This window comes from Acanthopagrus latus, chromosome 20 (genome assembly GCF_904848185.1).
Source record: "Acanthopagrus latus isolate v.2019 chromosome 20, fAcaLat1.1, whole genome shotgun sequence".
Lineage (NCBI taxonomy): Eukaryota > Metazoa > Chordata > Actinopteri > Spariformes > Sparidae > Acanthopagrus > Acanthopagrus latus.
The window spans coordinates 10,735,002-10,750,065 of NC_051058.1; the positions used below are offsets into that span (position 1 = coordinate 10,735,002).

The 15,064-nt window shown below is 40.4% G+C and overlaps 1 protein-coding gene across 4 annotated transcripts in view; it reads right to left on the minus strand.

Annotated features, from left to right (window-relative positions):
* LOC119009472 (ankyrin repeat and fibronectin type-III domain-containing protein 1) overlaps positions 1 to 15,064 on the minus strand; it is a 137,391-nt gene that overhangs the window by 43,730 nt on the left and 78,597 nt on the right. For 3 of the 4 annotated variants that reach the window (XM_037080775.1, XM_037080774.1, XM_037080773.1), the window contains one exon: positions 9,128 to 9,168. In XM_037080775.1, coding sequence (XP_036936670.1) covers positions 9,128 to 9,168 — 41 coding nt within the window. Of the gene's footprint in view, positions 1 to 9,127; positions 9,169 to 12,597; positions 12,661 to 13,025; positions 13,279 to 15,064 lie in introns of those variants that run through there. The other variant, XM_037080777.1, reaches the window with a different exon arrangement.

Sequence of the window (15,064 nt, forward strand, 5' to 3'; positions counted from 1 at the left end):
ATCATTGTATAAGTGTGTTATTTTTTGATGAATAAGTAATTTACACAATTTCAGTATTACGTTACTTGCATTTTTATATCACCATTATTAGATTTCTCAATCACTCAAAATCTCCTTCATTTAGTACTATGCATTATATCAACATTATAGTCACATATTTGATTATTGGTAAACAGTAAGACAGGCACGCTATGCAAAGCTTCAGTTCATATGTTTGTGAGATGTGTCCCACTGGAACCAGCAGAGAGCTATGCATTACAAAATCTATGTGGTCTGTCTGAGGTTGGGATCGCATTTCAGATTACTAAGGCACAGACACTGTAGTAAATCATAAGCAGGACAGACAAATACCTGACCCTGTCTCAGCAATTATGGGCAATGGCTGCCTACCTAAAACAACTATTTTGGAAAGGAGGGAAAACAAAGCGCTAGGATTTCTTTCATCTGTGTCTCCTGCTACGGCTTCATATTGCTGCCAATGGAACCCTAATACACCAAAAAGAATGTGGGCACCCACCCATATAACAGATACATGCAAATTAAATGGATGCAAGCACACACGCTTGCTAGCGTGCGCACCCACACATAAACAAACCCGGTTTAATTCAGGAACATACCCCTCAATGTGTTTCATTAGGCAAACAAAAAGGCTTTCAGTGGTCCAATCATAAAAGAACGCAGCCAAGCTATGAACATTGCTAATTAAAATCCGCTCAAAGAAAGCCTTGTTTTCCACTCACCATCTCCATCCAAACCCATGTCTGTGTGTACGTCTCCCTACATGGTGGAGGCTGCTTTTATTTCAGTTGGACCGCGGTCCCACCAGTAAAACATACTGATATTTCTTCAGGCTAACAAGCTTTTCCTTCAGTTGTGATACGACTACATTATCTGCATTGCTCGGAGTGTAATGTTTAATCATTGGTAGCAGCGGGGGTCAATAAATGAGAAGCAATATCACAGTCGTCTGTTGCATAATACCTGGTGCACTCTGGAGTCTGACGGATCTGGTTTGAGTCTTACAACTATAAAGTTGTCTGAAATAATTTGGCAAAATGATGCAGAGTGTGACTAAAACAAGTCAAAACAGAGTACATATGTTGATAAGAAGGGTAATTCTTCTGGCACCCATAGGAGAGGGGAGGCATTTAACAGCCAGCTCATTGCCTTGACAAATAAATCTTAACAATAACTGCCTCGACTTCAAGTGCTAATGGTCTAATCATGATGCTACGTGCCAAGGAAGGGACTGTGTCACCCTCATTCACTGTCCATCCACCCACTATCGATATTTCCATCCATTCCCCCCGTCCCTTCATCTGCATGATTCTGGGTCACACTCATCGTTTCATCAAATGCCTCGCTTTTATTACTTTGCTCTCTCTCACTCATTTTTTTTCTCTACACAATTGGCACACATGGTACAAAATTTGTCGGGCAGACAAAAATGAGGGATGAATTCAGCGCCTTTTTTTTCTCTTTGGTTGGCTCCCTGTGGTGTTGGGTTTTGATACCATTCCCTCTGTGTCCCCCCTCTGCGTTTGATGTGTGGCATAAGGCTGACTCAACACAGTGAGATATACCGATGATGGATTTGCAGTCAAATTAATCTTGAATTGAGCTGACAAGCGCATGGAAGCCAGCAAACTATTAGAGGCTGTAGCTGAAGTAGCATACCACTGAGAGGAAAGGGGGCAAAGTGAGCGGCACCAGAGATGGTTTTCTCTTTCCACTCGCTTTAGGTTAGCTGGGATAATAATGTGAAAGTGATTTGGTGGAAACTGATCTGGGGTAATTTAATAGCTATCACATCAGGGAGATGTGGTAACGCTCGATTGAACATACAGCAGCAGACACGCATGAGCGCTCTACACACCTACGGTACGTAGACACATGCGCGATAATGTCAGTTGCTTCCCCGAATCCAAGTTGAGCAGAGGCGCTGACTTAATTCGTGGGCCGCAATCCAGGAAAGACATACAGTAACATAATAACTATCAAGTGTCTGGGGAGCTGGACTTATCTGATTGAACCTGAAAGACTTAGCGCTGCTGTCAAAAATCTGCAGCGACCTGACAACAGTCCCCCAGTTGTCACACCACAACACATAACATCACATGACACTGTAACCCATGAATAATTCTGCACAGAATCTCATAATTCTCCATATAAAACTCCAGCTGGTCGCAGAAAAGCTGATAAAACCTTGCGGAGCCTGGATCTTAACCCCCTGAATCAGTATGCTGCCGGCCTGTAAGGACTCATGGCTCACTGGCTGACATGCTAAATAGTGAGTAGGGAGTGAATATGAGAGTGTTCATGTATTCCAATCTGAGTACATCTCTTTGCAATTTGCAGTAAATATGCTATCATTTATGTGAATAAATCTGGATAGTTTATGCAAGTCCATGGTTGTGGATGGGTGTACCAGCCTCAGTTCTAGACTGAGGGTTTAGGAGGCCTGGCCTTACGGAGGTGGACACCCCTCTGGTATTATGTTTATGGCCTTGAAACAGCTTTAAACATAGACACACACACGCACAGGGCACCCCACTTTCCCCCATCAACCCACAATTGAGCACGGCGTCTAGATTCCAATCAGGGTTGAGCCAGCAGACTGAGGGGATTATTTATGCTGGAAAGGAGAAGGGAACCTCGAGGAGGGAGAGGGGACGTGTGCGTGTTTCTTGCATTTCCATACTTGTGAGAACCAAAGGTCTACGTTGTGGACAGATCGTTGAGCATAATCCTATCAAATCAACATTTTTCCACAATTCAAAGAACTCATTTACAGGTGAGTTTGCAGTTTGAAGGATACATTCACCCAAAAATGCAGATGGAAAGTGAAGTTTCGTATCCCAGAAAACATTTGTGGAGCTTCAGAACACAACAGTTTTGCAGCATTCTATACATAAAAACAAGTGGAGAAAAACACGACCACATTCATTTCATTTCATTTGAAAAGACGTTATTTACACCCCTTCTGAAGGTGCAATATATGAGAATTAGCCACCAGTTAGATTAATTCTCAAAACAGCTACAAGGAAGCATATTACCAGAGTAATGCTAACTGCTACTAACTATAGCTGGCCTAAACCTTAGTTGGCCATGCAGCTAGTGGCCAGGGGAGTGTTGGTGATTGCACCACTGACAAAACTGTTATTCCTTCACATTATGTTGACAAAAGCTATTCTCTTATTTATGTTTTCAAATAAAATTCTTACATATTGCATCTTTAAGAAAAAAGTCTTCATTGTAGCTACTGAGCGTAAGCATGCACTCTTCTGAAGCAGGTGCATGTGCCCGTCAATGCTGTTAATAACCCAGTTTAATTCAATTTGGGATATTACGCCAGACGAAGTGTAAGGAGCCATTTTTGCACGTCTTTATTCATTTTCATGTTTATGTTTTAAAGCAAGTCTCCAGCTATGTCAGTAGTTTAGGAAAATGCTGCAGTTCTGTTCTTGCTGTAAAGCTCTCTAAATGTTTTGTGGACTAAGAAACTTCACCCAGCTTTCCAACTGGTATGAGTAGATTACAAGTGAATATTCATTTTTGGATTAACTTTTCCTTTAATATGCTATTAACAGCTTTAAGTTTGGGAGACAGTTATGACTAAACGTTTAGTGGAGAAAGCTTGTGATGGGTACAGGAGCTAGGAAACACACACATTCACACAGACAGACACACCAACAATACGCCTTTCAGACAGACAGATGTGACGTGGGTTAGACCAGCGCTGGCGGTCCATTTTATGTGAGTCAGCGTGCATCATCCATATTGGCTTGGTGACCGTCCACTCGATCTGGTTGAATGCGAGCTGGCATTTATATTAGGGAGGAGAATCCAATTTAATGTTATTGAGGTTTGAACGACATTAACAAGTACTTAACAAAACAAAACAAAAAATGTTTCTTTTAGTTGGCAGCGTTGGACCAGAATGCAGAAATGTCTGACCTGGCGGGTTATGAGGAACGCCTAAATATTGCATTGTCTACGGCCTTGCTGAGGTCTGGGGCAGAAAGGAATGATGGTGAATCCTCCCTCGACTCTTACAACTTCATGGGTCATGTCCTAAAAATGGAGGAGAGTCTTGTAATAAGAATTTAGAAATGCAGAAGCTTCAGCTGGCCACCATTATGGCTTTGACTGAGCAGTGCTAGTAAAATAGTTTAAGGTTAAGTGGAGGACAACTCCTGATGAGAAAAAAAGCGGGCTCAAATTCGCTGGGATTGAAATGCTGAGTTGGCTTGTTTGTACCGAACGCAGTTTAGTCCTGAAATCGTATGAATGATTGTAAGCCAGGGGACTGTGAGTGTCCAAGTGCTGAGATGTTTTTGGGAAAGCTGATCACATTTTGATGGGTGGTTTCAAACTGGAGGGGAGAGGCTGGGTAAAGGCTTCAAGCTTGTTGTGCAACTGACAGAAACACATTTTCCCTGAGAATTTCCTCAGCTAACGTGGATGTGAGGACGGAAGGTTTGTATGTTCGGCTGTTACATGTGTGTAAATGCTATTATATTTAATGGCAGGATGGAAAAGGTTGTGCACACGCCTGCGAATCAAGCACTCCAATTTAAGCTCTCTCTCTTTCTCACTCACACACACACACACACACACACACACACACACACACACACACACACACACACACACACACACACACACACACACAATTATGGCCAGGATGCCTTACCAAAACAATGACTGTCTCTGCCTGCTCAGTTCTCTGGCCTGGCAGCTTGCTCTTGGGAAGTTCTCAAACAACCCTAACATCACTGCAGCCAAGCCACATCAAAGAATCCCCCCGCACACACTTACAAACACACACACACACACACACACACAGACACACATACACACTGATAGAGGGATAAATGCTGCTAACATTCACACAAGTGTACGCTATATTTGTGAGACACACACTGGATCAACAGCGTGCCTACAAACAGCCTTTGCTGACGAGAACATGTGCACACACACACACACACGCACACACACACACACACACATTAGATCAACTGTACAAATACTCACACACACTCAGTTAGCCAGTGGCAGACTCCTCCGACCCGCTGACTTAGCTCCCTCTCCTACCACCATTACCACTATTGTAAATACTGCTCAATATGTATTTACACTGGGATTTCAAAATCCTGGAAAGAAAATGAGGCGAAAAAAAAAAAAAAGGCTGGAAAAATGAAGGAATGTGTCAGACAGCGGGAACCCTCAGCCCTTATTATCTTTTTGCTAGCATTTGCCTTGGATTGTCGCTCCGGGGGATGAGACAGAGTAATGTGGTGGGTCTTCTCTCTGTATGTCACTGTCTGCTCTGCCTATTTCCAACTGATGCAAAAAGCAGGGATAGAAAGACATGAGGCGGGACAAACTAGCTACTTTTCCCTCCCTGAATATAACTGTTTATAAAGTCTTCTTTTAGCAATAAAAAGGACATTTTTCGATGTTTAAGTGTAATTGGCAGATGTGTATATCTACTCATGGTTTGGAGATTAAACATTGGCCTATGAGTTTAAGATCATAACGCTGCCCTTTGGTTTGAAACAGCAAAGTGATGTCTGAAACAGCTTTTGAAAAATCTTAATGTAGAATTTTTGATAATGACAGATGGATCTGTAACCTTATGCAAATGCGCCTTTTCTGGCATACATGTCAGAACTAGAAGAAAATGGAGCACTGGATCGGGTAATTAACTCGCAGGCTGCAGAAATGTGGTGGAATCTTTTTCCTTTACGTGCTGGGAAAGTATAACTTCATCTAGTTGAAAGTTTCTCTGAAGGTTCACTTAAGGAAACCCCTTTATGTCCAATGCTACGAATGCCTATGAGAGGATCTCTACAGTTATTTTACTGTGGAACTGGAAAATTACACTCAACTAGAATATGGTTTTATTACCTTAACACAACTAACCGTAAAACAAACATCCATTCTTTCTCACCTTACAATTCCATCTATCTCTTTCTCTCCCTCACACACACACACCTACGTCACCACCATATGAGAACAATTACATGGCCTGCTCCCATGAATAAATTAGTCTAATCAAGCTCTCTCTTCCCTGACATCCGCACCTAAATCCCCTTCCTCATGAAAAAGCAGAGCTTCCCCCAGACTCCAAGATACCACCAGCACACCATCCTTCTATTATTTATCCCTTCCTGTATGTACCGTCTGCACCAAGCATAATTAGAAGAGAAAAGGTAGAGTAAGGAAAGTTAAGCTTTCTATTCTGGAATTAGGTACATATATATATATATATATATATATATATATATATATATATATATATATATATATATATATATATATATATATCTCACCATATATTATTATATATTATTATATATACATATCTCAAACCACCAAAAACCAAAAAAATGAAGCAAATAATAAATAATTTCCTCAAACATGTGTCCAGTTGCATCTCTGGTCCGGCCTTTGACTTTGGTGTGCATAAACATATCAAAGTAGTTGTGACCTTTTAGCACACCTGGTTGTAAGCCTAACAAAGGTCATCTGAACCACTTGTAAATGATATAGTGCATACCTGCTAATGTGCATAAAAAGAACATTGCAATGATAAAAATGATTCCCTTGGCATTTGTGCTTGTTCGCATGTTTCTGCCGACGCAAATAAACATGTGGCAGAGTATATTAAACACTCCTCGAGTCTGTGTTTGGGAAGCCGTCTTTTACTCGACACTCCATAATGATTCTCCTGGCCACGAATATAGCTGCTTGTCTCCTGGCAACAGATGTCTCCCACTCTGGCACACCGAGTGCTCGCTGTGCCAACACACCTGGCACATTAGACACATCGGATATGACAAAAAATGTAGTATTACAGCTAGTGCATGATGCAGCTCATGGGCCACAGTCAGTGACTTATGGCACAAAGAGAGTTCTGTCTAAGACACTCAGCATACACTACCACACATGTAGACAATGACCACAATCATGTGTTTTCACCGTTGGGAAACTCTCAGTCAACAAGTGATCTTCTTAGATTCAGCTGGATTACGTTTCTCCATATTTTGTCTGTCTTTGGGATATTTCACACACATGCTCCATACACACTCATACAGTCCCCCATGTATAAGATGGAAAAGCCCTGTTGCTATGAAACTATGAATAAACCCTTCAAATGTGCAGCTGATAACCATTTACCTTGTGAGGCAGCTGGATTCGCAAGATCAGCAGATCAAGAAACATCCATCTTGCCTGCCATCAAGTTATGTTCTTGTGGCGGAACCACACTGATCCGTCCTATGAGGAACTACTGGCAGCTGTTAGTGAAGCAACTCTAGAAAACAACATTGTTGGCTCCTCAGCCAAAAAAGAGCAAAGAAGAGCACTGAAGGCTTTTCTCAATGGAAAATATGTTTTTACAGAACTGCCTCAGTAAGAGTCTGATTTACCAACTGGTTACGCTAGCAGGGCTCTCCTACTGTTGTTCTGAATGGCTGAAGTCACAGTGAAGCTAGAGCCTTTGAGTGGCCAATCGTCACATGATTCACAGAGACTTCAGATTCCAGGAAGTTCTAAGCGGGCAATCTAAATGCTTGAATACAGAGAGACAGGAGTACAATGTTTGGCAGTTCATAAATTATTTATTGATTGATTGAGTTATAATACTGACCTGCTAGTACTTGGAACTTATGAGAGGCACTACGATCTGCCAGTGCGTTCCTGTTGGAGGAAACAGGGATCACGCGACTCTCTCTACTCAAATGCTCTAAGTGAAGCCTGTGATAGATAGTGACAGATTGACAGTTTATCCAATCACCTGCCAAGTATTTTTTGAATGTACCTGCTTGAAACAGATTCAAGCAGAGCTTTTCCATTTTGGTTCAACAATGTACTCACAAAAAAAAAAAAGTTTCACAAATTGAAGCTTCAATTCAAAGCTTTCAGAGAAAACTAGGTGCACAGATCCAGCTGGCTGCACTGCTGAGAGGAGAAACAGACAGGGGAGAGATATATTGTGAAGATAGGTATGTACTCTATGCTCATGGCTTTGGTTGCTGGGCAACAAACATACACAGCTAATTTAGTTTAATATGAGTTCCCATCTCAGTTGTCATTTGCTCACTGTCAGAAGATGGTACTCTTAAGTGCACCTCAAATGTTGGGTTAGGTTTTCATATCTTTAACACAATAATTAAAATGAATTTAATTAAAAATGTATCAACATGTTCTCCATTTAAATGTTTGGATTCATGCACCCCCAGTTTAGTGAAGCAGGATGTGGTGTAATTAGCAAACACAGTAATTATTGAGCCACTGAGAGAATATTTTCACAGTAATGGTTTGTCTATAGTATGTTTAGTTTGCATTAGTGACATTTAGCACTAAAGGGCAAATGTAACAGCAATAGCTCATGAAACAGTGGCTTTGCACTAAACAATGATCACATATGAAAGAGGGGAAATAAAAATCCTCTCTTGCTATTGTGTTGTTTCAGCAATCTTCATCTTATTATGATGACATCGGCGAAGATAAAAGGTTTCGTGTTTAAAAGGGTCTTCACACAGTAAGAGGGTCTGCGGTGTGAACTCAATCACACCTTCAGTTACGACACAGCCCTCCTTTCACAAAGTGACCTGTGATTGCTTTTGTTCCACGTAACAAATGAATGCAGACTCCAATTCTGATTGCGCCGGGAAAAAAAAATGAAATTACTATGAGGCATTACTGTCGTGAAATGGATTATGGGTAAGACTTGGACACACACATACACACTAATATTCACTGCCATCTGAACACAGATTAATCAGTCAGTTTCTATAGGAAGGGGGTTATCTTAAAAATAATTGAGCTGCCCTATATTCTTCTTTAACCAGAATGATATAATCAGCTAAGCTAATGGGGTCAGTAAAGTATGAATGCATTAATGGAAAACACATGCCCTATTTGACTCAAGATTAGTGTTAGCAACAACAAGACTTAAAGCAACAGCTGAGCTGTTGCCACCAAGGCAAGAGACTCTCTGAGAGACATTGCTTCTCGAACATTTCTTTTGATGTTGTCCTTTAGAAAAATAAGGAGAGGAAATCAAACACTACATGGATGGAATAAAGGATGGTGCAGTTGAGGGAATGGAACTCACTTCTTACGCTGATTCTCCTTCCGATCAGCCGAGCCCAGACTCTGGAAATAAGAGAAGAAGAGCAGACATTACAATCAGCAACAAAGACAGTCACATGGTAATGCTCAGTGCTCCACTGCATGCTGTAAAACCATGGGGTGGGTCAGAGGGCTGTTTGGTATACATGCACATACAATACACAGAGGAATTTGTCTTGTATTTTGTTTCACCTATCTGATGAATAGCTGATTGGTTGTAGCTGATGGCAGTATTTATATCTCCTTTCCACTACACAAAAAAAACACCCTCTAACACCTGGCTTTTATCTTTCATGGTAATGAGTACACTGGATTAGAAAGAAGCAAGGTGAACAATGAACAACAGAAAAACTGTTGAATCCAGAACATTACTGATTAAGACTTTAAAACAAGTTGAATGTTTTTCTGGATGTAGTCTGATGAGGCGCATGTGCAAGTAAAGCAGTCACTCCCTGGAGTTCTGGGTATACGATCTGCTGCTCCCCAATGTTCCCGGTTTTTCCCGCGTGTTGGTGATGATGAATGTAACGCACAAGAAAAGAACTGAAAGGTCAACTTGTCCATTGGCAATGTGAAAGGAGTCAATCGTCTAATTTTAGCAGGTTTACCTTCATTTAGAAAACCTGCATATACATGATGATTCTGTTGTGAAAATGGTATTAGTTAACTGCAGGCGGGAAAAGCTCCATGCAACGGCCTCAAAGAAAACATCAGCAAATTAGATGACCCAAAATACAATCCTGCTACGCAAAAATGAAGACAGAGCTCTCCTACTTTCTCCCTTAATTGAGTTTGGTTTATTACGGTCAAGGTGACATACAGTTAATGTATGTCTCAACCTGCATCTAATCTGGACATTTGTCTTCAAGGCAACACCGATCAAATGTTCAATGCCACCTTGTTTGAGCCAATTACATGGGTAATGGCCTAATGTGCAGTGAAAAATAATTAGCTCCCTTGGTACAGTTACAAACACTGGATGGACACTGACTTATTCACATGCATTAATCAAAATGTGGTGTCTATGTGGGAGGCAAAGGGTGAGTGTGAGAGGAGGCAAGAAGAGGGAGCTTTAAAAGCCGTTTCCCTGATGATGAAGTGAACTGAGTTCAGAAAACTCAAAGTGCGAGAACTTAACTCCCTGAGCTCTGCTCAACGGGGGACGAATGAACACATCCCTCGAGCGGAGCCGAACTGTTGGGCACAGGTGCACAGCAGCACACACACTGACACAAAAACACAACTTGGTACATCTCTCAGTGTTGTCACTTGCTGAGACAGACACACACACAAGACGCACGCGCACACACACATCTTTGGAGTGAGAATCTGGTGCTGTTTTGCAATTTCATCTTTGTCAGGAAGGCTTTTTCAGCCTCAAATGAACAGGCAAAGTAAACTTAAAGGTCAGAAGGAGTCTGAGCTGCAAAAATAAGGCCTAATGTCTGCAATTTTATCGGCACATTGGAGCCATTACGTGACATGCATTGGCATTCAGCGACCTTGGTACAAGTTCCGTCACTGTGAATCTCGCTCAATGCATATGAGTAGGACAGTAAACGAAGCTTAAAAAAGAAGTGAGGAAAAGGCATTCCCTCCTTTCGAACCTCAAACCTAGACCAAACATCAGAGGGAACTGTTGTCATGAGTGTGACTGTGCATGTGTATGTGCGCGCTTTTATGTGAGCAGCGCAGTGACATTTTCGACCGGCGAGTGACTCCTCTAATCTGCCGTTTTGAGTATTTGTGCGTGCTTTTATGTGTGCAGTGCAGTGACATTTTGACCAGCAATTGACTTCTCTGTGAGTAGACATCTACATATGAGCTTCATCCTCCCGGTGAGGACAGGATGGACCATACAGAGTGACTGACCTTTCACCTCTCCGCTCCCCCACTGTGCCCTCAGGTAGCGCCACTCTTGCATGGGGGATAAGGGCAGGTGGGTGTCATTTCATTTGAAAGATAGGTCCACAGGTGGTGAAGGAGGATGACTTCAGAGCCACCTCTAAGGCCCAGTTATTAACCGCATCAGAAGAGGAATAAGAAGGCTGAGACATGTAAGGTGCACTGTATGTAGTTTTGATCATACTGTTTTACCTCTCTAGCTTCAAACAATACAAAAAGATAAATATTTCTGAGTTTGTACTATTACCCAATTAATATTGTAAATATTAACATTTAGAGTTTGAATCTCTTCTCCAACACTACATAGTGCCCTGCTCCTTTAATTTCTGCAATGGCAGAAAATTGTCTACATATTTTTTTTTTCTACAGTGATAATATTACTACAGAATTATAAGAAACTGCAGTTCATTCAGATTTCTCTATTCCTCAGATTAATTTCTACATTTTTCAAAAAAAAAAAAATTGTGATCTAATCCAAATGATTTGACCCTGTAATTTTACATTTCATGTTGATACTAATCTGTTGCTTAGTTACACGACCATTAGTAAGGGAGCTAAACTTGCTATAAAGCTCCACTGAGTAGAGTGGAGATGCAGATTTAAGAGAGCATTCTCTGTCATCACTACACTGTCTTTCATAAAAACATCAATTAGGGCAGCAAAATAACAATACTTCATTATATATTATGTGTGTACTGATATTTTCAGATCAGTAACAAAAAGACATTAACTTTGTTCAATTCTCCAAATCACTACAAAAAGTCAAAGTGCCAAAAACATATACATGTTTCCCCCTCAACAACAGGTTTTTTAAAGAAAACTGTGTATTTCTACTTCAAATTTGACAATTTGTATTTGATATTATCAAAAATTAGTTTTGGCCAATCAATTTTGCTTTTATAATATTGAAAGGAGAAGATTAATTGATGAGAATTATTTTGGTAATCTTTGTGATAAAAATGTTTCCTTTTCAAACTTTGGATGAGTAGAAGGCAACACACATCACTTGCTTTTCTCCTCTGTGGTGCAGGAAATCAAATCAAAGAAAAATATAAATTCCTGCAATCGCTGACATCACCTCTGCATTGATTTATTAAAGGAAGGTTGATGTATTGGCCATAGGGAAAGGGACGTTTCCAAATATCATATTCATCCTCTTTGAATTGTTTTATATTAGCATCTTACAACATAAAAACCTGATTAAGCTCGTTTAAGCGTTTTTTTAAGGACAATATATATAACAAATATACAGTTGTTACGCAATCCTCTGCCAAATATACATCATGTAAAGTGTCAGTGTGGATTACATCATCGATCAATCAGCCTACCTAGATGTAATCATTCATTAAATAAATGGCATCAGATGACATTTTGCCTGTGAGTACACCAGTCTGCTCTCTCGCTCTCTCTCTCTCTCTCTCTCTCTCTCTCTCTCTCTCTCTCTTTCAATATATGTTGTATCATTTCTGCCAAAATACGTTCCATAAATTCCAGAATCAAAAAAACAAATGCTTCCAAAGATGATGGTAGCAGGAAAAGATATCACACCTGATAACGAATGAAGCTCATCTTCACACCTCAGACAATTATCTTAGTGATACAGGGGAACATCTGGTAGAAAAAGTGGAACAATATGAAAAAAAACAAAAAAAAACATGCCAATTAGTCAGTTGTCAAATAATTAAAAAGCAGCCGACTACAGATTTGAATTAGCATCTTTCTTATCGTTTGCATGTGTGTGTGCGAGGAAGCAGGTGTGTGAACACATACCTTTACAGCAGGTGCCAACAATAAATAAACACTTGGCATTCCCTCACAGCTGTAAAATCACACAGTTCCTTCTGAACGCCTCAAAAGCATAATCTGCTTAACATGCTTTTCTTTAAATACTGACTTGCTGGCGAATACACACACAAAACCACACATCATACTGGCAGAATATCTTCACTTTGCAGCCGCTGCACACACACACATACCTGTCGCGTCCAACCAAGTGAACCCAGTCGGAGAACGTCACTCCACTCTCCCTATCTTCTTTCTCTCTCCTGTATTCAAAAAGTCCTCACCGTGGTGCTCCACCGGTTGCTGTAATTGCTGTTCACCTGTCCAACTTCAACTCTTTTGCTCCGTTTCCCTCCCTCCCTATTTACCTCCCTCTAGTTCCCTCTCTCTTCTTGTCTAAAGCTGCCGGTCACACGAAGGTTTGTGAAGCTTGCTCCGATGGTGGCTGCTACCTCCACCGACTTGTTGTACTTTAATTGTGGTTGCTAGGCGATAAGCTTCTCCAATTCTGCACACAGTGAGAAGGGGAGGACAGGAGAGGAGGGGGGGAGAAAGCGAGAGAATAGGGGGGGTTGAAGGAAATGCTCATTATAGACACAGTAGCCTGAAGATAATGATCGACGGGGAAGAGGAAGGGTTCACAGGAGGGGAATAAGTTGTGAAGATGAGAGACAGGGATGGATGGAGAAGAGCAGGTGCACTTCGCGGGTTTTCCTTTGGGATCTCTGTTCACAACCTGGGGCACACTTGTGGGATTTGCCATTATGCTTTTTATAGAAACCAACGTACACATTTTCTGTACATACATTTACTTTGAGTCCTGTCTCTTTTTCTGCATTTGCATCAAATGCTTACTGATTATGTTTTGCTTCTGTTGGCTTTGGTTTTCTGCTCATTAAACACAGAAAAAACTATAGCAGTAATGTGTGATCATGTTTGATAGTCAGCAGTAAATAAACAATTAGCTAATTAAGTATTTGAGCACTTTGCCACAACTCCCCGGTACTAATTATTGTCTTTGAGACGCAGGTGTTCATGCCGAAAAAACAACTAAAATCAGCATTTTTGTGTGTATCATGTTGTTATGTATGCCACTCTGAACAAATGAAATTGTTCAGTTGTCAGAGTAATAAAAGCTGAATTTGACTTTTGAGATGAATTAAAACAATGTGGCATAATGTGTGATTACTTTGATCAGACAAGAAATGCATTTAGTCATCAGCATACAGTGGTTGATGATGAAAATGCATATTTGAATAAGATATGGCTTTTTTCAAATTACCCCCATCAATATAATGGTTGGCTGATATTATCGGATTATCTGATTTTAGACATATTGGTACATACATATGGCATTTTACCCAAAATGCACAAATTGGAATACTTTTTTTGAAGACATTATTATGAAGAAAAAGATGCTTGGGACAATCTATAATTATTGAATTTGAAGTGCAATGATGTAGTATCTTGTGCTACCAGTATTTTATCACCACATTTGAGGGATTATTACAAAAAATTTGTGTATATCAGCAGATATATCCATATCAGAATTTACTTTATTACTTCTTAATGTCGGAGTTGACGTTGGAACCAAAAATTGCAGATCGGTTTGGGCTTGGTTGGGCTTAATTTAAAACATTTAGTGATGCTACAGTTGAGCCACCTCTAGAAATTTCTCTACAGACAAATTTATATTAGACAGAAAAATATCTTTTGCCGGGATATTAAAGATCATGCCCACTGCGGCATGAGTGACATTTTCTCCATCAATGTATAGAATCTGACTACTCCTATTATTGTTTACACTGTAAACTGGTGTTTCCTACATGAAGTTGAGTCACACGGGATCTACTGAACCATTATGACTTCAAGACAAGCCCCTTACATAAGACTCTGAGAAGGTACCGCAAACAATAAACTGGTACTCAATATCTAGTGTGTGTCTCTACTGTAAAGTTTTAACTTTTTGATTCAGACATTCTTCTTCTAATTTATCTTATAGACCTATTTTACAGTATACTTTTCACAGACAATGCAATGAGATCAGTGAATTTGGTACTTGTTACTTTAGATCAAAAATGTGTCGAAACAGCAAAGAACAGTCATTTCCTACATTTGCTTACAGCGGATCAGTTTGAAATATGTTGTGGAGCAGTTTCATACAGCCCAGGAGAAAATAACAGGAACAGGCTGTCAGATGATGAACTGCGGGGGTAAGGCAGCACACCTTCAA